The sequence below is a fragment of the Cervus canadensis genome, chromosome 25, assembly GCF_019320065.1.
Source record: "Cervus canadensis isolate Bull #8, Minnesota chromosome 25, ASM1932006v1, whole genome shotgun sequence".
NCBI classification, from domain to species: Eukaryota; Metazoa; Chordata; class Mammalia; order Artiodactyla; family Cervidae; genus Cervus; species Cervus canadensis.
In genome coordinates, this window is record NC_057410.1 from 26,437,904 (window position 1) to 26,464,353 (window position 26,450).

At 37.4% G+C, this 26,450-nt stretch overlaps 2 protein-coding genes across 6 annotated transcripts in view; both read left to right on the top strand.

The window, feature by feature from the left end:
- The window catches only part of LOC122427692 (tubulin alpha-1C chain), a 1,128,437-nt gene that overhangs the window by 1,046,760 nt on the left and 55,227 nt on the right, over nt 1-26,450 (top strand). The gene's annotated exons all lie outside the window — the stretch shown is intronic.
- The window catches only part of LARP4 (La ribonucleoprotein 4), a 71,309-nt gene that overhangs the window by 6,111 nt on the left and 38,748 nt on the right, over nt 1-26,450 (top strand). For 3 of the 5 annotated variants that reach the window (XM_043447343.1, XM_043447345.1, XM_043447347.1), the window contains exons 2-4: nt 14,790-14,937; nt 15,905-16,057; nt 19,897-19,972. In XM_043447343.1, the coding sequence (XP_043303278.1) occupies nt 14,790-14,937; nt 15,905-16,057; nt 19,897-19,972 (377 nt within the window). Of the gene's footprint in view, nt 1-4,336; nt 4,386-14,789; nt 14,938-15,904; nt 16,058-19,896; nt 19,973-26,450 lie in introns of all 5 variants that reach the window. The other 2 variants (XM_043447346.1, XM_043447344.1) reach the window with 2 other exon arrangements.

The following is a 26,450-nucleotide window of genomic DNA, read 5'->3' on the forward strand; positions in this document are numbered from 1 at the left end:
TATATTAAAAAAGAGACACATGTATCTTTTGAGTTCTGCCTAATCCTAGGCTTGTTACTAATTTGCTCTGATTCTCGGTAAGGCGAAGCAGTTAATTACCTTAAAGTTTTTATACTTTGAAAGTGAAAGTGAAGTAACTCAGTCGTGACCGACTCTTTGCGACCCTGTAAACTGTAGCCTACCAGGCTTCTCCCTCCATGGGATTCTCCCGGCAAGAATACTGGAGTGGGTTGCCATTTCCTTCTCCAGGGGATCTTCCCAACCCAGGGATCGAACCTCGGTCTCCCGCATTGCAGGCAGACGCTTTAACCTCTGAGCCACCAGGGAAACCCTTCTAATGTGTAAGTGTAAGTAAATGTAAGGAAAAGTAATTTGAATATCACATAATACTCATGCTTCGTCTCTTGTCCGTTGCCTTGTCAAGACATTTGAACCAATTTTTAGTTTAGAAAATCTTTCTCTATGTATTAATGACTGGCTCCAAATTAAAGACAGAGGAATACTTTAGATGAATATTACTAGTAGTATGGTATGAGCATAGGCAGAGAGCCAAGGATGTGGAATTAAGTTTTGTTTGGTTTATATATTATTGAGGAAAGAGAAGAGTATTTTCTGTGTCAGGACGGGAAAGTCAGAAGTAATCAAGGGTTTATCTAGTGTAGAGTTGGGCAGTGTTTTCACTGGATACTACAAACTGCAAAACAAGGAAAATCGGCCATACCTCCCGTTTTGACCTGAACAGTCATAGTGTACACCTGTTTTCTGGAACAGCTGTCCCATTTTAATCTCAAAAATGTCTTGGTTTGTATGATAATTTTTTTCAGAAGATATTAGAGGCTCACTGTGTGCTTGTTGGCAAGTTTTTTCCCCCATATCATTAAAAAGGCAAGACAGTGTTCTAAGTTGGTATCAAAGTATTTGTTGTTGAAGGCATTGAGAATTACAGTTGAGCTAGCTAAGGGAAATAGGGTTATTCTTTTGAGTTGGAGGAAGGAAAAAAAATAGGGCAGTGACTGAGTAATAATGATAAGATACAGTTATATGAAAGATTGCATAAAAGAATGGTTAAGAACATGGACTCTGGGGCCAGGCTGCCTGCTTAGGTTAGGCAACTTTCTAGTATGACCTTGTGCAGGTTGTTTAACACATGTTTCTCAGTTTCCTTATCTGTAAATTCAGGATAATGTTAAAGTATGAGATAATATTTGTACTTATTATCTGTCTGAAAGAGTTGTTAAGAGGATTGACAGTCAATGTAAAGCACTTAGTGTCTGGTACACAATAAATATATGTGAGTTTTCTTTCACATATTAGTTGTGAAAGATAAGTCTCATCTCAGTTTCCATAACAAATGGTTTGCTCACTTGACTGTACACACTAGAAATTAAAAGTTGTCCTTTTTTGAAAAGGATTATTTTGGTATTTGAGTTTTGAGGTTTTTTTGAGCTCATTTGTATAATTAGCTGTTGACTTTATCAGATGACCAATTTGAAGTAAAATGACTTGGTATTTTGTTGTTGTTCAGTTGCTCGGTTGTGTCTGACTCTTTGCAGACCCATGGACTGCAGCACGCCAGGCTTCCCTGTCCTTTGCCATCTCCTGGAACTTGCTCAAACTCATGTCCATTAAGTTGGTGATGCCATCCAATCATCTCATCTTCTGTCATCTCTCCCTTCTCCTGCCTTCAATCTTTCCCAGCATCAGGGAAAGACTTTTCCAGTGAGTCAGCTCTTCACATGAGGTAGCCAAAGTATTGGAGTTTCAGCTTCAGCATCAGTCCTTCCAATGAATATTCAGGACTAATTTCCTTTAGGATTGACCGGTTTGATCTCCTTGCAGTCCAAGGGACTCTCAAGAGTCTTCTCCAACACCACAGTTCAAAGGCATCAATTCTTTGGCGCTCAGCCTTCTTTATGGTCCAGCTCTCACATCTATACGTGACTACTGGAAAAACCATAGCTTTGACTAGACGGACCTTTGTTGGCAAAGTAATGTCTCTGCTTTATTTAATATGCTGTCTAGGTTGGTCATAGCTTTTCTTCCAAGGAGCAAGCGTCTTTTAATTTCATGGCTGCAGTCACCATCTGCAGTGATTTTGGAGTCCAAGAAAATAAAGTCTGTCACTGTTTCCATTGTTTCCCCATCTATTTGCCATGAAGTGATGGGACCAGATGCCATGATCTTCCTTTTTTGAATGTTGAGTTTTAAGCCAGCTTTTTCACTCTCCTCTTTCACTTTCATCAAGAGGCTCTTTAGTTCCTCTTTGCTTTCTGCCATAAGAGTGGTGTCTTTTCCCTATCTGAGGTTATTGGTGTTTCTCCTGGCAATCTTGATTCCACTGTGTGCTTCATCCAGTCCAGCGTTTCTCATGATGTACTCTGCATATAAATTATATAAGCAGAGTGACAGTGTACAGCCTTGATGTACTCCTTTCCCAATTTGGAACCAGTCCATTGTTTCATGTCCGGGTCTAACTGTTGCTTCTTGACCTGCATGCAGGTTTCTCAGGAGGCAGGTAAGGTGGTCTAGTATTCCTGTCTTTTGAAGAATTTCCCACAGTTTGTTGTGATTCACACAATCAAAGGCTTTAGCGTAGTCATTGAAGCAGAAGTAAATGTTTTTCTGGAATTCTTTTGCTTTTTCTATGATCCAGAGGATGTTGGCAATTTGATCTCTGGTTTCTCTGCCTTTCCTAAATCCAACTTGAACATCTGGAAGTTCTTGATTTATGTACTGTTGAAGCCTTGCTTGGAGAATTTTTGAGCATTGCTTTGCTAGCATGTGAGATGAGTGCAGTTGTGTGGTAGTTTGAACATTCTTTGGCATTGCCTTCTTTATTTTGATGACTATTTAAATGCTAAATACCTATCAGTTGGGTTCCTAATCTTTAACAATAAGGTGGTGCATTAATCTCAGTAGAACTTTCTGTAAGTAGTCTGTTTGATTATATATTAGAGCAATCCATGACTCCAAAAGTTAAGCTGGTAATCTATGGCAGCCTCATTTTTTTTTTTTTTTTAAAGCAGTCATCATCTGTCATCTGATTGAAGTAGTGAGAATTTAGGGAACTTATCTTTTCCTCTAATAGTGGAGGACCAGCAGTTATAGCTTTATTGATGAATAAACTTAAGGTTTTCTTCTGGGTGTGGAATAAGTGAATCCTGATTTTTGACAACTTGGCATATGACTTAGGGTGGTCCAGTTCCCTTGCTCTTCAAAGTGTGAGCCTCAGCAAACTTCTTTACCCAGGACTTGTTAGAATACAAACTCTCTGCCCTATCTCTGAACTGCTGAATCAGAATCTTCCTTTTTCTTAAAAGTCCCCGGATGATTCTTATAAGCACTACAGTTTAAGAAACTCGCATATAGCATATAAATTTTATTGTTGATCTGTTCAGAGTGCTAGAGAAGGGTAAACCATAGATGAGGTCACTGCCATTGTGGAGCTTGCAGACGAAATAATTCAAGTTAGGATAAGTGCTTTGTTATAAGGGGTAAATTTTATTGCACAGACTACCATTTTTCTTTCTTTTCTAACTGGAAGTTAGTTGTACCATGGCCCTAAGATAGAAACCATTGCAGAGCTCAATTGACTTCTGCCCTGAGTACTCTAGTTCTTATCTGGTAGCTCTTTTTCTGTATCCATTTCTTCTGTATTGTTACCACTCTTAACTAGCCTTTGGGCCAGGGACTGTTTGATTTGGTAAGGAGATTTGCAATAGTCCTTAAATAGTGTTAACTATTTGTCTTAAAGTTTTCTCTGAGGCACTGTAGTATAGTGGTTAAGAGCCACTGTAGTGTAGTGGCACTCTCTGGACAGCTTAGGTTCAAATTCTGGCTCTGTCTCTATTAGCTATGTAACCCTGGGTAGATTACATTTAGGTAAAGTAAGTTTTTCCGTATCTGCAAAATGTAGATGATAAAATTTAATGTAGTTGTTATGAAGATGAATTCAGTGTTTCGTAAATGCTCACTGTCCTTCCTTGTGAGAAGGGTGAAAATTTCCCAGTTTTCATTTTTATTTTTTATAAAATGCCCTAAGCCTATTCTAGTAGGACTCTGAAGTTTCATGCTGGATGAAATGACAGGTGTTTGTTTTGTCTTTTTTTTTTTTTTGGTCACCTGTGCAGCTTGTAGGATCTTAGTTCCCCTACTAGCGATTGAACCCATCCGCCTAGCTGTGGAAGCACAGACTCGTAACTGCTGGAATTCTCTTTTTTTAATGTAGTTTTGTGGTCCTCTCAATATTGGAGATGTAAAAATTAAACCTCGATGATTGATCTGACATAAGGCAAATGAGTTTAATCATTCTATTTACTTTATTTCTGTTTTTCAGCATTTGTAGGGTTAAGTGGCATGGGATTTCTGTTTCTAATAGTAAATAGGTAAGTAAAACAAATCTATGTTTTGACCAAACATATGTGGTCAAATCTGTGTATGACCACAGAGATGGTTTTGCCATATTTATGGTGACTTTTTCCTAACTCTTGGTTCTGTTACCTTAAAACTGCTCTCTTCTGACCGGAGGGTATCGTTTTGCCAAGAAATTGATGTTTCCTTTTTTTCCTTTCCTTTTTATCTTTTCCCAGATAGGAACTAGCATAAAATGGGTCAGTCATGAAGACTGCTTTTGGCTTATTCAGTAATGACATGTATTGCTTAGAAATAGAAGTGTTGATCTGTTAGTTTTACACACTGACAATTTGAATATTTTTGTGGTGGTTTGTGAGTATGTGTGTGCTGACATGTGTATGTTGGCAGATAGTTTCAGCATGCACTTAGATAATTTACATCCTTTAATAGATGTTTTATATAACTGTGTAGCCTCACGGGCTTATTTCTAGTTCTGTGGGAGAGATAAGGATTTTTATGGAGTTCTTTATTAAACCTTAGTCAAAAGATGAGTCAAAGGTGGTTATCTAGAATTCAGATGGAAAAATAAGTTTTTGTTCTTGTTAAACTGACTTGTCGGGTTCATTATTGTGTCATTTTAAAGATTATTTGTTATAGAAAGGCACACCAACTTGTTTTTTTGATGGACGTTGTCATTTTCCAAATTTTCTTTATGTTGAGTAATTCTATAAAGAACATTCTTGTGTGTGAAGCTCTTAGACTAACATTTACTGTGGTAGCTCATATGGTGAATGTTTTAAAAGTTTTTCACATCAGTATTGACAGATTGCTTTACGTAGGTGTTGCAGATTTTTTTTTTTGTTTTGTTTAAACTGTGATGCGTGGCATGCAGGATCCCCAACCAGGGATCAAACCCACACTCCTGCAGTGGAAGCACACAGTCCTAACCAGTGGACCACCAGGGAATTCCCTAAAATTCACATTTTGCAATTGATTATTCCTGCTTGTTTTAGTACATCTTCCGTGTTTGGCAGATCTTTAACTAGTTTGCAGTTAATAGTAACCTTCCAGACCTTTTCTGTTTTTACATACCAATATGCTTATCTGTACAATGATTTTATGTGTTTGTTAATATAAATTTAAAAATGCTTATTGTTTTGCACCTTGAATTTTTTCATGGAACAATATGCCTTGAAGCACTTTCACATTGATGTATGTAGACTTGTCTTTTTTTTTTTTTTGCTTATAGTGTTCTGTGTTATGAAATACACTGTGTTTTATTTAACCATTTGTCTATAGGTGGACATTTAGGTGGTTTTCAGTCTTTGACTAACGGGATCAGTGTTGCAATATACATTCTTATATGTCTTCTTGTGTACATTAATGGCTTTTCAAGTGTACTGTTAAACTAGGCTGGTGAAAAATATAAATATGCCCAGGTGTACTGCTGTCTATATGCCACAGACCTCACACTTTGGTTATTCTTGGCACCATTAGCAAGGGAGACATCACATTTATCGGTAGTATATTGCTGAAAGGCATCTAGTTAATTATTTTGAGTGATTATTAAATGCTCAGTGAACTAGTACATCCCATCAGTAAGTAAAAGGTAAGTTTAAAAAAATCATAGTTCCCCAATATTGTATATTTATTTATAAATAAGTATATATGGGACAATATATTAATATCTTGTATGTTAAATATTAGTCTTAGTCTCTTTGTCATATTTGGGGTCTCCCAGCTCTTGAGTAGCTTTCTATATTTGTAGAAATGTCTGCATAATGAGTTAGGCCTCTCCAGTGACCGTACTAGTCAAAACTCAAATTCCAAGATTCCCTTATACCTTGATGGATGCAGGCATGTTACTAAGAGCTGATAGTCAGACCACACATACAGGTGAAAATATATACAGTGTAGGAAAATGAGGGTTCTATTCTTAACTTCCATTTTGTAGTCAGGAATGGCAGTAGCGGTGGTCAGCTTTAAGTAGAGTTAATAGTTGCAAGGTTGAGTTCCTGATGGAGAAGTAACATTGGTACTGGTAATAATAAAAGTTGTGATGGATTTGACTTTTGGCATTTACCACTTGATGGTGGCATGGATAGTGATTTCCTCATCAAGCCACTTCAGCAACATTATTTTGAGTGAGATTACCTTTGCATCTAATTTTTCAGCCTTTCCAGTGACAGTGACACTACCTTTTATTTACTTTGCTGTCTAATTTATCCAGAGTGGATTCTGAATACTAATAAGCATGCACTGTTCGCATTCTGCATAGGAGCAAATGTAAAGATGACTTGCTTTCTAAAATTGCTACCTAAAAAAATAAAAATAAAATTGCTACTTAGAGGTGTTTTTTGTTTTTGTTTTTGTTTTTTTTTTTTTTGCCACACCATTCAACTGGTGAGATCCCAGTTCCCTGACTAGGCATTGAACCCATGCCCCTTGCAGGGGAAGCACGGAGTTCCACCTACTGGACTACCAGGGAATTAGAGATTTTGTTTCTTTGTTTTGGCCTTGCTGCAGGGCATGTGGGATCTTAGTTCCTGGGCCAGAGATTGAACCTATACTGCTTGCTGTGGAAGAAGTATGCAGTCTTAACTGTCAGGAAGGTTTCATAGAATTATTTTTAATATAGTTTTTGTTTATTTACTTATTTATTTATGGCTGTGCTGGATCTTTGTTGCTGCGTGGGCTTTCCTCTAGTTGCAGTAAGTGGGGACTACTCTGTATTTGCGGTGCATTTGCTTCTTTCGGTGGCTCCTCTTGTTGCAGAGCACAGACTCTAGGGCACTCAAACTTCAGTAGCTGTGGCATGTGGGCTCAGAAGTTGTGCCTCTTGAAGTCTAGAGCACAGGTCAGTAGTTGTGGCATATAGGCTTAGTTGTTCTGTGACACGGGGGAATCTTCCCAGATCAGGGATCAAACCAGTGTCTCCTGCATTGGTAGGTGGATTCTTGACCACTGAGCCACCAGGGAAGCCCTCCATAGAGGTTTTTAAAAATTATCTGTGTACCTGTCCTGTCGGGGCTAGCTGGTGGTACTATTAGGAAATTGATTGTTCTTTTCCCTGAGCTAATTATGGTATGAAACAGTTGTCAATTAACATCACTAAGTTCAGATGTTGCTTTGGTTATTTATCTTTGGTGCTACTTCAAAGATGCTTTTGCTTCCTTGCTAGGTTTGACATTTTGTTATTGGTTTTGATGTTTATTGTGAAAGCCTTTGTCAGCCCTGAAATCATAAGCCAAGAAGCACTCCAATAAAAGACTTCTATTTTAAACAGGCATATGAAAAAAAGGAAGATTGTATCAACTCTGATTTTCTGTCACATCAGAAGGGTAAATACAGTATCTAAACATTAATTTCTTTTTTTTTTTTTTGCACTTATGCCTCTACTATTCCATTCAGATTGACAGTTGAAGGTCTGCTCTCAGCCTGGTTTATTTTAATAGCTGAAATAGTAGAGGATGACCCAGCTACCTTTTTTGATTGAGTCCAGTGCCTTGTTGTAAAGAACACTTAATAAACTATTACAGTGGTAACAAATTAGAAGTATGTACAAATAACAAGAAGGAAAGAGAAGTAGTGACCAAGACAAAGGCAGGTGTCCAGGGTTTGTAAAAACATAAGGAGTTTTGGTAGAGCAGCCATTACATTTTTTAAAACAAGGAAGCTGAGATCAGTGACTGCATAATTACTAGGTGGCAGAGTAGAGTAAATTTTTGTCTGTTATACCATAGTACACTTTTAATTGTTGGAATTCCTCTTCAGTTTAGCTTTAAAGTGCCAGTATTAGTACTTTGTTCTTCTCTCTCTTTTTTTTTAGATTTATTTATTTTAGGCTGTTCTGAGTCTTTGTTGCTGTACACAGGCTTTCTCTAGTTGTGGTGAATGGGGCCTGTTATTTGTTGTGGTGCGAGGGCTTCTCATCGCAATGACTTTGGTAGTTGCAGCTCTCAGGCTCTAGAGCATGGGCTCAGTAGTTGTGGGGCATTGGTTTAGTTGCCCCTTGGCATGTGGGACCTTCCTGGACTAGGGAACGAACCCCTAGCGCCACCTGGGAAGCCCTGAAACTTCAAACTTAATTACACCTGACCCTATCTACCCCAAGCTTGCAGGCATGGTTGTGTTATGCTGACGTGCGTGCTCAGTTGTGTTTGACTCTACAACCCCGTGGACTGTAGCCCACCAGGCTCGTCTGTGGAATTCTCCAGGCAAGAGTACTGGAGTGGATCACCATTTCCAGTTTGTTTGGCTGCATTGGGTCTTATCTGTGCCACACAGGATCTTTCACTGAAGCACACAGCACCCTAACGGAAAAAACAAGCTCTATTAGAGAAAAAGAAAACTGGTCAGCTTTAGTCTTGGCTCTGGGTTGGTGCAAAGAGGGGTCTTATATTAACCACAAATCCTCTTTGATGCAAGGTAGGGCTGAAATTCCCACTACTTCTTGTTCTCCAAAAACCCATATTGAAAACTTTAAGTCATGGGAACTCCCCCCATGGTCCAGTGGCTAAGACTCCATGATCCCAATACAGGGGCCCTGGGTTTGATCCCTGGTCAGGTGACTAGCTTCCACTTGGTGCAACTAAGACCCAGCACAACCAGATAGATAGATTTTAAAGAAAAATTTAAGTGATACCAGATTGATAGTCTTACTGTGTAGTCATCCAACAGAAAGAAAACAAATCCTCTCCTGAAGAGCACATTTTAAACAACCATTAAAATTCCCACAAATAAAGATTCAAAGAAAACAAGTGTGTGGAACAAAATCATAAAACACGGAAGTCTTAATGAACATGGTTTAGCATTAAAAAAAAACAGATCTCAGCAGAAACTCAAACCCTTTGATTTTGGATATTACACATACTGGAATTATCAGATACAGACTATATAATTAGAATGTTTAAAAGAAGGAAGCTACTGGAAATTCCCTGGTGGTCCAGTGATTAGGACTCTGAGCTTTCACTGCAACAGGCCCGGGTTCAATCTGGTTGTGGTGGTATGGCCAAGGAAAGAAGGAAGGTACTGAAAGGATTGGAGGAGAAAATGGCCACCCACTCCATTATTCTTGTCTGGAAAATTCCATGGATAGAGGAGACAGCTATAGTCCATGGGATTGCAAAGAATTGGACACAGTTGAGCAACTGAGTGCACACACACGCTGAAAGGATGATCAAAAAACAAAATATTGATTGGATAGATTTGAGGAAAGAACCAAAAGGAACTTCTGAAATGAAAATGTAGAAAGAACTTAGAGACTTACTGTAGAAGTTGAATGCATCTTAGAAACAACTGAAGAGAGAATTGGTGAACTGGAAGAAAGATCTCAAATTGCTCAGGATATAATTTCTCAGGAAGACAAAGATGTGGGAAATAAGAAAGAAAGAGAGATTGATACAAAAAGAGGTGGAATACAGGATTAGAAGGTATAGAATATTTTATTGGCATTCCAGAGGAAGTAATAGAGAAGTTGGTGAAGAGCAAATTTGAAGAGGTAAATGAATGAATATTTTACAGAATTGATGAAAAATGCATCAGATTTCAAAGAGTTCAGTGAACTCCAAGTAGAATAATGAAGAATTCCACACTTAGGCTTATGATTGCAAAACACCATTGACAAGGGTAAAGCACCAGAGTTGAAAGAGAGATTAGGAATGACAGACTAGTGACTGGATTCTGATCAGCAGTAGTACAAACAAGGCAGTGGGGCAGTGGCTAAGACTCCATGCTCCCAATACAGGGGCCCTGGGTTCGATTCCTGGTCTTTAATGTGCTGAAGAGTAATTATGTGCCTAGAGAGATTTCTGTATACAGCAAAAGTAGAGGATAGAAATGTATTTTTTGAGAAACCACAACTGGAGAGTTTACTTAAAAAAAAAGTTCTGAATGATGTTCTTGGGAAAGAAGGAAAATGATGCAGAAGAAACATCTGAAATGCAAAAAAAGAATGATGATCAAAGATAATTGGTCAAAATTTATAGAAATTTAAATAAACGTTGAATATATATTACATATATGCAGGCACAAAGGGCACACAATTATCTTCGATGATCATGTACTAGCAGGGAATCCCCCACTGACATTTATGCTCTGATTTGAAAAATCCTTAATGGATGTAATAAACCTTTTTAAGTTTCATGTTTTTTTATGACAGACTTAAGGCAACATTTTTTAAAATTACTTTTTAATTAATTGAAGGATAATTGCTTTACAGAATTTTGTTGTTTGCTGTCAAACATCAACAAGGCAGCATTTTAATGAATGCTTTGATTTAAAAAAAAAAAATTATTATTTATTTGCTCCAGGTCTTAGTTGAGGCACTTGGGATCTTTGATTCTCATTGCAGCATGTGGGGTCTTTAGTTGTGGCATGTAGAATCTAGCTCCCCAACCAGGGACTGAACTCAGACCCCTTCACTAGGAGCACAGAGCCTTAACCACCAGAGAAATCCCATGAATGATATATTAATGAAATGCTTTGTAGAGGAAAAATAGCCCTGATCTAGTTATTGTAGCAGATCATGTTTCCTCCTAGCCCATGTTCACATGTTTATGTGATTTTTTACAATTGTAATAATCTGTGAGTTGTGATCATTGTAGGTTAATACAGACTCCATACTTAATCTCTGTATCTCTTTAGTTGGATATGTTATTTCTCATATAATAGGATAACATGTAAGAGGGAAATATTAGTACTTACGGATTGTCTTAAGAAGTCAGTGAGTTCATAGATGTGTTTGGTATAGCTCCAAGCCCAGAGAATTGCTTAACATGTTTGCTTTTGTTATTGTGGTGATGTTTTTTCTATTCCATTGTGTGAAATCACTTTCCATTTTTATATTTTTCATAATTCATCAGTACAATATTTGGCGTGGCATGGTTTAATTGATAGCAATTTTTTTGTGATGTATTAATACCCCCCTTTAGATTTAATAAATGTGGTAGTATATCTTTACAGCTTTGTTGAGGTGTTTCTTTGTTATTTATTTATTACTTATTTTATTTATTTTTGGCTGTTCTTGAGTTTTCATTGCCGCACAGACTTTAGTTGTGGTAAGAGGGAGCTAGTCTCTAGTTGCAGTGCCCCGGCTTTGCATTGCAGTGCTTGTCTTGTTGCAGAGCACTGGCTTCAGGGCTTGTGGACTCAGTCGTTGCAGCTCCCGTGCTCGAGAGCACAGGCTCAGTAGTCATGGCGCTCGGGCTTAGTTGCTCCTCAGCGTGGGATCTTCCCAGATCAGGGGTCAGACCTGTGTCTTCGTCATTGGCAGGCAGATTCTTTACCACTGAACCACCAGGGAAGCTCTGGGTGGGGGTGGGTTGACCACTCCACATGGCTTGGGGGATGTCAGTTCCCTGACCAAGGATTGAACCTGGGCCCTGGCAGTGAACGAAACATGCCAAGTCCTGACCATTAGACTGCCAGGGGATTCCCTCTTTATAACTTTCAGTGGTTGTGTAACTCATCTAGTGAGTGTGTTTTAATTTCCTGTTTTGCTCCTTTGTTTGACTTTGAGTTATTTCCATTTCTTGGCTCTTATAAATTATTATTCTTATAAATAATACTAGAATGTGGGAAGCTAAGTTGCACCGTTTTATAGTCTTCAGTAAAATAATGAGTTTGAAAATTTTATGCCAAGGTAAGAATTATTTTTAAGTGCTAATCTAATAAGCATAAAATGGTACTTATTTTCCTATTTGTGTGCATTTGTGAGGTTTTTTTACTTTTATTTTCCTAGTCTTTATTTTCAGGTTGTTGTTGTTGTTGCAGTTTTGCGTTATTCTGTAGCCAACCATTCTCCTTGTGATTTGTATTTGCTGCTTTAAAGCTAATTTTCTATGACATAATAGTTTACATTTATGTAAATGTAATAGTTTACATTTATGTAAATAGTTAACTTTGACCATACCTCACAGTTATTTTGATTAATGCATTAGTGTTTGCATAGTATTCTTTTGAGGGTGAGACAGCCAAATAACTTTTATTCAAAATCAACATGTTTTGTAAAAAAGAATATGGAGTATTTATACGTGTCAATTGCTTTTCATTGTTAATATTTACTTTTTAAAATAAGGAATTTTTTTTTTTTTTTTAAGCAGTCCCCTTGGACCTCTTTGTTTGTTTGGCTGCATTGGGTCTTAGCTGCGTCATGCAAGATCTTTCACTGCAGCACTCAGACTCTCTAGTTGTGGCTTGTGGGCTCTCAAGTTGTGGCCCGAGGCTTAGTTGCCCCAAGACATGTGGGATCCCAGTTCCCCCATCAGGGATTGAACCCCCGTTCACTGCATTGCATGGTGGATTCTTAACCATTGGACCACCAGGGAAGTCTCTAAAATAAGGAATTCTTACCTCAATTTATAGTTGAGAAAATTGAGTTAAGAAATATCCCCACAATCCTTTAACAACTATCCTTTAATAATTATCCTTTAATATTATCCTTTAATAATCCCCACATACCTTTAACAATTGTTAATGTTAAAGCTGGGTTTTGAATATGTGATTATAGAGCCTCAACTTTTGCATGTAGTTATCTATAGTTGTTACCTATTTTGCTTTACTAAAGCCACAGCCCTTCTATTAGTTAAGGGTATTTCTAGTAGATACATGGCTTCTCTATGTTTTTCATGTACAGGTTTTACTCATGAAATGAATTTTTTACTCTTTTATTGTATTTATCAAGATTTAGGAGTTTGATTTTTCTGAGAACCATAGTCTTTATTATTTGCCATTTTGGAGGGTAGGGACATAATTGGTATTTTCAGAATTGAGTAAAAGGAGAGAGGGTTAGTATGTATTAATAAATAAATTTTCTTCTGTCAAAATGCTTAACACAAAATTAAATGTTATTCCCATGGCAGGAAGGGTAGCTGTCACAAACTCGTCACAGTTCTTTTCTGCCATCAGTCAGAAATTAAGCTATACTTAAAATTCCCAAATCACATTCAGTCCCCTCTGCTCCAAAGGCCAAGTGGTGAGAGGCCACTGCCCTGGTGAATGCAGGAAGGGGGTGTATTGTCTGTAGAGAATTTTAAAATAATAAAGTTGACTAAAAGCCAGATGTTTATATACAGTTCTAAACAGTGTCAGTAGTAAAATAATGTCCACTAACACCACCATTTCAAGGCCCAGCCCTGTTCCCAAGATACAAATGAACCTTGACATGAAAAAGGGCATTTTGTCTGGGTATTCTCCTTTTTTCCAGATTGGATTTCAGTTGATTATGTGAAAGGAATCCAAAGATCCATGCAAGCTGTGGAGTATAATTAAACAATGTTTCATTGGTTCATACATTCAAGTTATGTTAGCCATGTTAGTTGCAAAGTATGGAAACTCACTCAAAGTGAAAAATCAGTTTATTAGGTTCAAGGGTACAGGGGAATTTCATGGTACATAATTACAGGAAGTGCAGTTAGGCCTGTCAGAAGCTGAGTCTTCTCAGCAGCTCTCTCTGAGGCTCTTCAATTCTTCCTATCCAGAGTTCTGCTTTGTTTGGCTGTATTTTGGTGTTGGTGATACTTAAAGGCTTTTTCCTGCCTCTCCCTAAACTCCATGAGTCAAGGTCAGTTGTAAGAACTCTTAAGTAGACAGAATTTATGACAATGTCCTGATAAATGGCTCAGTGTGTGCCAATTATTCTTTAATGAAAATCAAATCCCTGGTATCTGCAGGTCATAAAGCTTCCTTGCTGTACCTTCTGGTACTTGTCATCCAGGAGAGGGGCCTACAGTTGAGAAGACAGAAGTAATTTTATGGAAAAGGAGTGAACTCTATGGAGAGGATCATTAGTGTACTTGAAAAGGATCAACCCTGTTGTTTGATTGAATGTGATGAGAGAAATATATATGTGTGTTCTGCTTCCTTTCCTTCTACCTCTTGAATACTCTTCTGTGTCATCCCTCGCCCATTTTCTGCTCTGTGTGTGTGATAGAGATTAGGTGATGTATGCAAATGATCACTTTAGATGGTAATATGTTAAATAATTGTTTTAGACATTAAGAATATACACTTTAAGGACAGATGGAATAGTGCATTCTAATGTAAGGCAAAATGCTGGGTTTGACTTGGAAAAAAGTTTCCACTTATAGAATCATTCAGACTTGAAGGTCTCTGTCACAAGTTAGATGGCAATAAAAATTTACTCTGAAAAATTGCTCTTGATAATGCAAATGGCCAAGATAATGTGCATAGTTTTAACTATAATATTTGCAAGTAGGTTGGGGTAAAGCAGTATGTCTATATTAATAGTATTTTATGGAGATGTTTTTATTGTATAGGTAGCTAAATTTTACGTATAAACATTTCAAGTTCATCTGCTTAAAAGGTTTATAGTTCAAGTTGAGCTCAAAACTTTAAAATATTGTTTATTTAATCTAAATTTGTAATTTTAATGCACTAACTTTTAAAATTTACAAATGAATCCTATGATTATTTAGCAGGTGACATCTAAAGGAACTGGTTTAAATCCTAATGCCAAAGTATGGCAAGAAATACCTCCGGGAAATACTGACGCTACGCCAGTAGCTCATGGAACTGAAAGCTCTTGGCATGAAACAGCAGCTACATCAGGATCTCTTCCTGAGGGTAAGTCCTAAATATTTCATCAGAATGCATCACAGTTTGGTTAAACATTTGACCAACCAGTTTACAGAACTTTGGGGTACATCCTTTGATTATTTGATAAGATATATTTATAAATGTTTAACATGTAATTTGCATACCATTCTTATTTATATCCAGTATGAGTAGATTGTCACTAATTTCAGAGAGCAGCTGTGTCTTTGGGCTCAGTATTTAACCCATGTATAATATGGTATTTGTAAGTTAGTTGTGATCTACCGTCATTGACAGTGCTGTTTACTCACTGTTTGATCTTGGGCAGATGATTTAACGTTTCCATGCCTGTTGTCTTCATCTGTAAAACATTGGCAATAATAGTTTGCCATTGAATTTTCTGAGTATTAAGTAAATAATGTGTGTGAAGCTGTCATATACATAGATAGTACTGTGTAAGTTTGGGCTATTTTTTAAAATTTATTTATTTGTTTGGCTGCCTGTGGGCTCTAGAGTGTGCAGGTTTCAGTAGATAAGGCGAGTGGGATCTTTCTGGACCAGGGATCGAACCCATGTTCCCTGCATTAGCAAGCAGATTCTTAACCACTGGACCACCAGGGAAGTCCTTAAGCTATTTTTAATCCTTTTTTTTGGGGGGGTGCTGCACAGGGTCTTTGTTGCCACATATGGGATCTTTAGTTTCAGCATGTGGGATCTAGTTCCCTGACCAGGGATTGAACCTTAGCCCCCTGCATTGGGAGAGCAGAGTATTAACCACTGGACCACCAGGAAAGCCCCTGTTGTTAATCATTTTAGCTTATTTCTAATGGTCAAGCTTATGTCCTGTCAAAGACAGTTCTTATTTAAAACCATATGGACATTTTCCCAGTTGATAGAATTCTTTGAAATCTTGTTATAGAAGACAGTTGCCCAGAGTACCTAAAGATAGGATTTTAAAGAATTACGATTTACTTTCAGTATGTTTTCTTTAATACAGGTAATAGAGAACTTGCAGATGATATGTGTAAGGAATATGAAGTAATGTATTCATCTTGTGAAACCCCAAGAAATACTACAGGCATTGAAGAATCAACTGATGGAATGATTTTGGGGCCAGAAGATCTGAATTATCAAATATATGATGTTTCTGGTAAACTTTATAATTTTATTGGTAAAATGAGAATGCAGTGTTCTAGTCTTTTCCCCCTTCCAGTTTTTGCTTTATCATTGTTCTAGTAAATGGTAGCATTGATCAGTCTATTTTATTATTTCAAAAGAAGTTTATATTAATAGAATATTACGTGATTTTTATCAATAAAATGGTCACACATGAATATTGTAATTTTAAAAATATTTTTAAAGATCTTATTAAAAGATAGTGTGAAGTTAACGATAAAAGGAAAAAACAGTCAACATAGTTAAAAGAGACCTAAATTACAGTCTTTCGAGTCCAGGTTTCTTGGTCTATTAGTGGGACTTGACAGAATTTGTCAGCGCAAGCTCTGTCAATTTTCCCATAACTTATGTCAAGGAGAAATGCATTTTAAATGGTATTAATTTTGAGATTATATATGTGTTGTTGTTTGTGTATGTGTATGGGATTAATTTTGAGAAAAGGGTTGTATTAAATCATAATTCTGTTGTAGTTCAGCTTGTGAGATAATGGTTTTTTTTTCCTCCACATTCATTTGTTGGCATAGGTTAGTAGTTGCTTGGATTTAAAATGGATGAAATTTAAAGGAAACTAAAAATAGACCACAGACCCTGATTACCTAACTTCGTTTTTCTAATTTCCAGTTTCTTTGGAAAATAAGTGAAATAGGGAGTAGGCATTTCTATCACTGCTTAGTTACTTACATTCAGTTCAGGTGCTCAGTCATGTCCGACTCTTTGCGACCCCATGAACTGCAGCACACCAGGCTTCCCTGTCTATCACTAACTCCTAGAGCCTGCTCAAACTCATGTCCATTGAGTCAGTATGCCGTCCAACCATCTCATCCTCTGTTGTCCTCTTCTCCTGCCTTCAGTCTTTCCCAGCATCAGGGTCTTTTCAAATGAGTCAGTTCTTCACATCAAGTGGACAAAGTATTAGAGCTTCAACTTCAGCATCAGTCCTTCCAATTAATATTCAAGACTGATTTCCTTTACTGATTTGCTAACATTAGTCAGCAAATTTGGAAAACTCAGCAGTTGCCACAGGACTGGAAAAGGTCAGTTTTTATTCCAATCCCAAAGAAAGGCAATGCCAAAGAATGCTCAAACTATCCCACAGTTGCACTCATCTCACACGTTAGCAAAGTAATGCTCAAAATTCTCCAAGCCAGACTTCAACAGTACATGAACCGTGAACTTCCAAATGTTCAAGCTGGATTTAGAAAAGGCAGAGGAACCAGAGATCAAATTGCCAACATCTGTTGGATCATCAAAAAAGCAAGAGGGTTCCAGAAAAACATATACTTCTGCTTTATTGACTATGCCAAAGCCCTGTGTGGATCACAGCAAACTGTAGAAAATTCATCAAGAGATGGGAATACCAGACCACCTTACCTGCCTCCTGAAAATCTGTATGCAGGTCAAGAAGCAACAGTTAGAACTGGACATGGAACAACAGACTGGTTCCAAATAGGGAAAGGAGTACGTCAAGGCTGTATATTGTCACCCTGCTTATTTAACTTAGATGCAGAGTACATCATGAGAAATGCTGGACTGGATGAAGCACAAGCTGGAATCAAGATTGCTGGGAGAAATATCAATCACCTCAGATATGCAGATGACACCACCCTTATGGCAGAAAGTGAAGAAGAACTAAAGAGCCTCTTGATGAAAGTGAAAGAGGAGAGTGAAAAAGCTGGCTTAAAGCTGAACATTCAGAAAACTAAGATCATGGCATCCGGTCCCGTCACTACATGGCAAATAGATGGGGAAGCAGTGACAGACTATCTTTTTGGGCTTCAGAATCACTGCAGATGGTGACTGCAGCCATGAAATTAAAAGACGTTTGCTCCTTGGAAGAAAAGTTATGACCAACCTAGACAGCATATTAAAAAGTAGAGACATTACTTTGTCAAAAAAGATCTGTCTAGTCAAAGCCATGGTTTTTCCAGTAGTCATGTATGTATGTGAGAGTTGGGATTATAAACAAAGCTGAGCACCAAAGAATTGATGCTTTTGAACTGTGGTGTTGGAGAAGACTCTTGAGAGTCCCTTGAACAGCAAGGAGATCCAACAAGTTCATCCTGAAGGAAATCAGTCCTATTGATTGGAAGGACTGATGCTGAAGCTGAAACTCCAATACTTTTGCCACCTGATGCCAAGAACTGACTCATTTGAAAAGACCCTGGTGCTGGGAAAGACTGAAGGCAGGAGGAGAAGGGGACGACAGAGGATGAGATGGTTGGATGGCATCACCGACTCAGTGGACATGAGTTTGAGGAGGCTCCGGGTGTTGGTGATAGGGAAGTGTCGTGTGCTGCAGTCCATGGAGTTGCAAAGAGTCGGACATGACTGAGCGACTGAACTGAACTGAACATTAGTCAAGGTCTATAAACCTTTGTCCTTAGTTTGTTATAAATACCTGCATTAGATTTTTCAGGTCAGCCAGCTTGAAAGTTAATTCCTCAAGTGAAATGGGATGGTAGTTCCATATAATAATGAAAGGTTGAAAAAATAAATAAATAAAAAGAAAGGTTGATTAGGTTTTACTCCCTCATGTTGTAAAATACGTAACCACTGGCTACATTTTGAACATAGAGTTGGTTTAAGTGAAGTGGCAACCAGTTGTATTTTTAAAGGTTTGCTATAATGACATTGGAAGCTTAAGCATTTTGGTGGATGAATTTTGTATTAGAAGGGTTGCATGTACTACATAGAAATAGAATGCTTTTTATTTTTAATGAAATTAATATCTAATGACATTTTGAGTCTTGCATATAAGACAAAGTAGTGGTAAAATCATGCACAAAATGTATGTATACATATATCCTATTATCTGTGTATTTAAAGGAAATTAGCCTAGTTAATCATTAGTGCTTTTAAAGAAGAGGACACATCATATGATTTTAGCAGGTGGTGTTTTTTGTAAGAATCTAATAAGAACTGATGGTTTTCCAGGCTTTAGTCTGAAAAATCATGTTCTGGGTTTAAATAGAAAGTATAGAGGGCTGTTAGAGAATTGGTCCAATCCTTTGGACATTTGAGTGCTTTAAATATTCCTAGGAAGATATAGTGCTCTAAAATTAAGCAATGAAAAGAGTATAAAAAGATAGAAGTAGGTTTTTTTTTCTTAAAGTATAGTTGATTTACCATGTTACTAATTTCTGCTGTACAGCAAAATACATACATACGTATATGTTCTTTTTTATATTCTTTTCCATTATGTTTTATCAGAGAATATTGAATATAGTTCCCTGTGCTGTACAGTGGGACCTTGTTTATCCATTCTTTATATAATGGTTTGCATCTACTAACCCCAAACTCCCAATCCATCTCCCCTCGCCACACACATACACCTTGGGTACCACAAGTCTACTGAGAGAGAGAAATTTAAGGAGTGTGACTAACATCAGGTTTACTACCAGTAATACAAATGTGGAGCCATATACATATACCCCACTTTGTGTAGTTCCTGTCTTCAAATTTAGATTACTGTTACTTTAATTCTTTGAGTTTTCATTAAAGGAATAAGTATTGACGACTGTGTTTTACAAAATGATATTCAGGTGCTTTTAGTATTACTGATGATTCGTTAATTGCTTGATAAAATACGTAGTTTTAAAACTGACATGAAATCTGTCTAAACAAACAGGAACAGATAAATTGAAAGAATTTATTAGACCATGTGTATCTGAATTCTAAAAAAGTAAAAAAACAGTTTTCTGGTGATTTTAATTTGTGCATACTTTGTGGCTTATTCTTAAAAGAACAATATGTAGAGTTTACTACCTGTGGTAATTAGGTGTTAACTTTCTCTCTCTCGTTTTCTACCATCAGGAGAAAGCAACTCAGCAATTTCTACAGAAGAACTAAAAGAGTGTTTAAAGAAACAATTAGAATTCTGTTTCTCACGGTACACTATCATTTTTTAATTGACATTCTCCTCTTTTGAATTGTTTGATTAATATATGTAAAATACCAATGAAATATTAGACTGATACAAATGTAATTGTTTGACCATGGTTGATCATGGTTTCAGACCATGAATTTTAAATCATTATAACAAGACTCAAACAGATCTTTATTAATCAAAATAGGAGCCATTACAATCAACACATTTTTGCCAATGAGAAATAAGTTTATTTAGTCCTGTAGTGTAAAAATTTGTGCTTCAGGATTTGACAAATTCTTGGAAAGCATTTTCTGCTTCCTGCTGGTTGTGGAAGCATTTTCCCTGCAAAAAGTTGTCTAGATGCTTGAAAAAGTGGTAGTGGGTTGGCGAGAATCAGGTGAATATGGTGGATGAGGCAAAACTTTGTAGCCCATTTCATTCAACTTTTTTTTTTCTTTTTTTTTTTTTCATTCAACTTTTTAAGGGTTGGTTGTGCAATGTGCAGTCAGGTGTTTTGGAAAAGAATCGGGCCCTTTCTGTTGACTAGTGCCGGCTGCAGGAGTTTTGCAGTTTTGGTTCATCTCAGATTTACTGAGCATATTTCTCAGATGTAATGATTTCGCCAGTGTTCAGAAAGCTGTAGTGGGTCAGACTGGCAGCAGACCACGGAACAGTGGTCATGACTTTTATTTAGTGCGAGTTTGGTGCTGCTTCTTGGTCCAGCCACTGAGCTGGTGATCGTCAGTTGTCATATAAAATCCACTTTTCATCACACATCACAGTCTGATCAAGAAATGATTCATTGTTGCCTATAGTAAGAGAAGATGACCCTTCAAAATGATGATTATTTTGATTTTTGGTCAGCTCATGAGGCACCCACTTACTGAGGTTTTTCACCTTTCCAATTTGCTTCAAGTGCTGAACAACTGTAAAATGGTCGATGTTGAGTTCTTTGGCAACTTCTTGTGTAGTTGTAAGAGGATCAGCTTCGATGATTGCTGTCAGTTAGTCATTGTCAACTTCAGATGGCCGACCATTGCCCTCCTCATCTTCAGGGCTCTCTTCTTCATTGCAAAACTTCGTGAACCACCGCTGCACTGTACGTTCATTGGCAATTCCTAGGCCAAATGGGTTGTTGAAGTTGCGAGTTGTCTCCACTGCTTTACAACCCATTTTGAACCCAAGAAAATCTCTCCAGTTTGCATTTTGTCTAACATCGTTTCCATAATCTAAAATAAATATAAAATACACAGCAAATAATAAGTCATTAGCAAGAAAATATAAAGCGAGAAATGTGCATTAAAATGATGTATAACAAAAAAAAAAATAAAATGATGTATAACATAACCACATTTAAGAATGTATTCCAATATCAAATGGCAAAGTTCAACAGTGTAAAACCACAAGTACTTTTGCATCGGTATCATTCTTCAGTATATTTCTTAACTAGATTTAAAGATGTAGTCTCCAATTGGATATGTAAAGGGTCTATTCTCAGTAGAAAAATAATGAAATTTCATTTGGATATTTTTCATATAATCATATTCATTTTTAGAGTTCTTAAGTTATCTCTTAATTATAGTTGTAGTAGTTTACTCTTACAACATTTGATCATGGAGTTGTTTTTTAATAAGATGACTTATAAGATTGTTTGAAAAGATGAGTATAAAATTTTTCTTTTTGTCTTTATTTATAGGGGTATAGAATTTATATTACCAGTTATTTCTTAGAAAAGGCAACCATTTTAAGATGTCTTATTTACAGATAAGAATTCAGAATTATGTAGGTATATTTATAGCTTAGAAGTATAAAATTTTAATACATAGAACTTCCCCTTCCAGAAGAGATAGAAGTTGGATATGCTTGCAGTGTAATGTCTTCTGTTTTTCAGAGGAGGACTAGTAAACCAATTTTTTAAGCTAGCAACCTGGATTTTGTTAGACTTGTTATTTCTTTATATATAATACATATTGACTTGAGCTTAATTGATTCTTCATCTTGAATATTTCCCTTTTCTTCTCCTTTTTATTCTTTGCCTTGGTAGTCTAGTATAGGCCCTAGTTTTATAAAAGACCTGTGGCTTTTCTCTAGTCATTTGTGCCTGTGAGGCAATTCATTTTGTGTAACATACTTATGGTAGTTATTTTAAAATCTTTGCCTACTAACTGGATCATTTGTTTGCCCATATTTCTTGAGTTTTTTCCCTCTTAATTCTCTATCCATAGCTTCTGCCTTTTTTCAGGTCTTAAGCATTTTGATTATAATTTGGACACTACATATGCTGGCCACACCATATAAAAAGAAACTAGAAGCTGCAAGTGCCATAATTTCTCTCTCTAGACAACGTTTGGTTGGCAGGAGCAGATTGATTTCTTCAATCTGGTCAGGAATTGAGCTGAGTCAGGGCTGAGCAGCCATTTTAAATAAACTTGATCTACCTCTGATTTATCTGTTCTTTTGGCATGACCCTCTTAGGCTTTTGATTCGGAAACACAGTTTTCTGTTAGCTCAGTCCTGAAACACCAAAGGAGATTTAGTTCTGTTGTTCAGAAGTTTGAGATGAGCTCTTTAGCCTCTTACTCTGTATAGCTTCAAAATCTGGCAGATGTCTCATCAAGAAGACCTGTCTTAGGTTTGATGCAAGGTTCCTTCTTCCACTGGGGTTGCCACAGGACCACAGAGATTCTGCTCTGCTTTTTCAGCCTGGCTCCCAGCCTCCTGTCTTCCTCCTTTGAACTCAATAAATGTCACATGGAGGAAAACTGTGTGTGTTGGAGGCTCCTAACCATAACCCTGTGCAAATGCCAGAGATAAAGATCTGCTAGTTTCCTTCTGGTCCAGGATCTGCACATACCCTCGGAAAAGAAAGATCATCTTCCTGGAATTTCATGTTGTCCTTGTAGCTTCCATAGCTCTCCTTTATCACCAAAAACATGACTTTTTGGTAATCTGTCCAAGCTTTTATAGTTGTTGCAGCATGAGCTGTAGCTTATCATGATCTGCCACATGCTACTGAGAACTACGAAACAGTTCAAACTGGCTGGGCATTTGAGATTTGTAGCTCAGCAAACTTGCCACTGAGACGTATTAGATTTAGTCATGAGCATATTAGGTATTAGGTCCTATCTCTTCATGGCAAATAGATGGGGGGGAAAGTGGAAACAGTGTCAGATTTCATCTTCTTGGGCTCCAAAATCAATGCAGACGGTGACTGTAGCCACAAAATTAGAAGATCCTCGCTCCTTGGAAGAAAAGCTGTGACAAATCCAGATAGTGTATTAAAAAGCAGAGGTATCATACACCACGACCAAGTGGGCTTTATCCCAGGAATGCAAGGACTCTTTAATATCTGCAAATCAATCAATGTAATACACCACATTAACAAATTGAAAGATAAAAACCATATGATTATCTCAATAGATGCAGAGAAAGCCTTTGACAAAATTCAACACTCATTTATGATTAAAACTCTCCAGAAAGCAGGAATAGAAGGAACATACCTCAACATAATAAAAGCTATATATGACAAACCCACAGCAAGCATCACCCTCAATGGTGAAAAATTGAAAGCATTTCCCCTGAAATCAGGAACAAGACAAGGGTGCCCACTCTCACCACTACTATTCAACATAGTGTTGGAAGTTTTGGCCACAGCAATCAGAGCAGAAAAAGAAGTAAAAGGAATCCAGATAGGAAAAGAAGAAGTGAAACTCTCACTGTTTGCAGATGACATGATCCTCTACATAGAAAACCCTAAAGATTCTACCAGAAAATTACTAGAGCTAATCAATGAATATAGTAAAGTTGCAGGATATAAAATTAACACACAGAAATCCCTTGCATTCCTATATACTAACAATGAAAAAACAGAAAGAGAAATTAAGGAAACAATACCATTCACCATTGCAACAAAAAGAATAAAATACTTAGGAGTATATCTACCTAAAGAAACAAAAGACCTATACATAGAAAACTATAAAACACTGATGAAAGAAATCAAAGAGGACACAAACAGATGGAGAAACATACCGTGTTCATGGATTGGAAGAATCAATATTGTCAAAATGGCTATTCTACCCAAAGCAATCTATAGATTCAATGCAATCCCTATCAAGCTACCAATGGTATTTTTCACAGAACTAGAACAAATAATTTCACAATTTGTATGGAAATACAAAAAACCTCGAATAGCCAAAGTAATCTTGAGAAAGAAGAATGGAACTGGAGGAATCAACCTGCCTGACTTCAGACTCTACTACAAAGCCACAGTCATCAAGACAGTATGGTACTGGCACAAAGACAGAAATATAGATCAATGGAACAGAATAGAAAGCCCAGAGATAAATCCACGAACCTATGGACACCTTATCTTTGACAAAAGGAGGCAAGGATATACAATGGAAAAAAGACAACCTCTTTAACAAGTGGTGCTGGGAAAACTGGTCAACCACTTGTAAAAGAATGAAACTAGAACACTTTCTAACACCATACACAAAAATAAACTCAAAATGGATTAAAGATCTAAATGTAAGACCAGAAACTATAAAACTCCTAGAGGAGAACATAGGCAAAACACTCTCCGACATAAATCACAGCAAGATCCTCTATGACCCACCTCCCAGAATATTGGAAATAAAAGCAAAAATAAACAAATGGGACCTAATGAAACTTAAAAGCTTTTGCACTACAAAGGAAACTATAAGTAAGGTGAAAAGACAGCCCTCAGATTGGGAGAAAATAATAGCAAATGAAGAAACAGACAAAGGATTAATCTCAAAAATATACAAGCAACTCCTGCAGCTCAATTCCAGAAAAACAAATGACCCAATCAAAAAATGGGCCAAAGAACTAAACAGACATTTCTCCAAAGAAGACATACAGATGGCTAACAAACACATGAAAAGATGCTCAACATCACTCATTATTAGAGAAATGCAAATCAAAACCACAATGAGGTACCATTACACGCCAGTCAGGATGGCTGCTATCCAAAAGTCTACAAGCAATAAATGCTGGAGAGGGTGTGGAGAAAAGGGAACCCTCTTACACTGTTGGTGGGAATGCAAACTAGTACAGCGCGCTGGGAAAACAGTGTGGAGATTTAAAAAAACTGGAAATAGAACTGCCATATGACCCAGCAATCCCACTTCTGGGCATACACACTGAGGAAACCAGATCTGAAAGAGACACATGCACCCCAATGTTCATCGCAGCACTGTTTATAATAGCCAGGACATGGAAGCAACCTAGATGCCCATCAGCAGATGAATGGATAAGGAAGCTGTGGTACATATACACCATGGGAATATTACTCAGCCGTTAAAAAGAATTCATTTGAACCAGTCCTAATGAGATGGATGAAACTGGAGCCCCTTATACAGAGTGAAGTAAGCCAGAAAGATAAAGAACATTACAGCATACTAACACATATATATGGAATTTAGAAAGATGGTAACGATAACCCTATATGCAAAACAGAAAAAGAGACACAGAAATACAGAACAGACTTTTGAACTCTGTGGGAGAATGTGAGGGTGGGATATTTCAAAAGAACAGCATGTATACTATCTATGGTGAAACAGATCCCCAGCCCAGGTGGGATGCATGAGACAAGTGCTCGGGCCTGGTGCACTGGGAAGACCCAGAGGAATCGGGTGGAGAGGGAGGTGGGAGGGGGGATCGGGATGGGGAATACATGTAACTCAATGGCTGATTCATGTCAATGTATGACAAAACCCACTGCAATGTTGTGAAGTAATTAGCCTCCAACTAATAAAAAATTAAAAAAAAAAAAGCAGAGGTATCACTTTGCTGACAGTGGTCCTAAAAAGCTATGGGTTTTCCAGTAGTCATGTACGTATGTGAGAGTGGGACCATAAAGAAGGCTGAGCAGCGAAGAATTGATGCTTTCAAACTGGTGCTGAAGAAGACTCTTGAGAATCCCTTGGACAGCAAGGAGATCAAACCAGTCTATCCTAAAGGAAATCAACACTGAACATTGATTGGAAGGACTGGTGCTAAAGCTCCAATACTTTGGCCACCTGATCTGAAGAGCCGACTCATTGGAAAAGACGCTGATGCTGGGAAAGATTGAGGGCAAGAGGAGAAGGGGGTGACAGAGGATGAGATGGTTGGATGGCATCACTGACTTAGTGGCCATGAGTTTGAGCAAATTCCGGGAGATAGTGAAGGACAGGGAAGCCTGGAGTGCTGCAGTTCATGGGGTCGCAAAGAGTCAGACACTGAGTGACTGAACAATGTTAGATATTAGTCGTAATCCTAGATGTTATATATATCTATTAATTTGACTTAACTTCTGACAAGGTACGGTTTCTTTAAGGGTATGCCATTCTGTTTTTTAAGAATAGACCTGCTGAAAGTCTCAGTCGATTTATACTACAGTCTTTTAGTTGTATTCATGTTTACAGTAGTCTTGTTTTCAGGTTCTTAAGGAATAAGACAGTATGTTCTAATGTCCTTTCTTTTGTGCTGAAGTGAA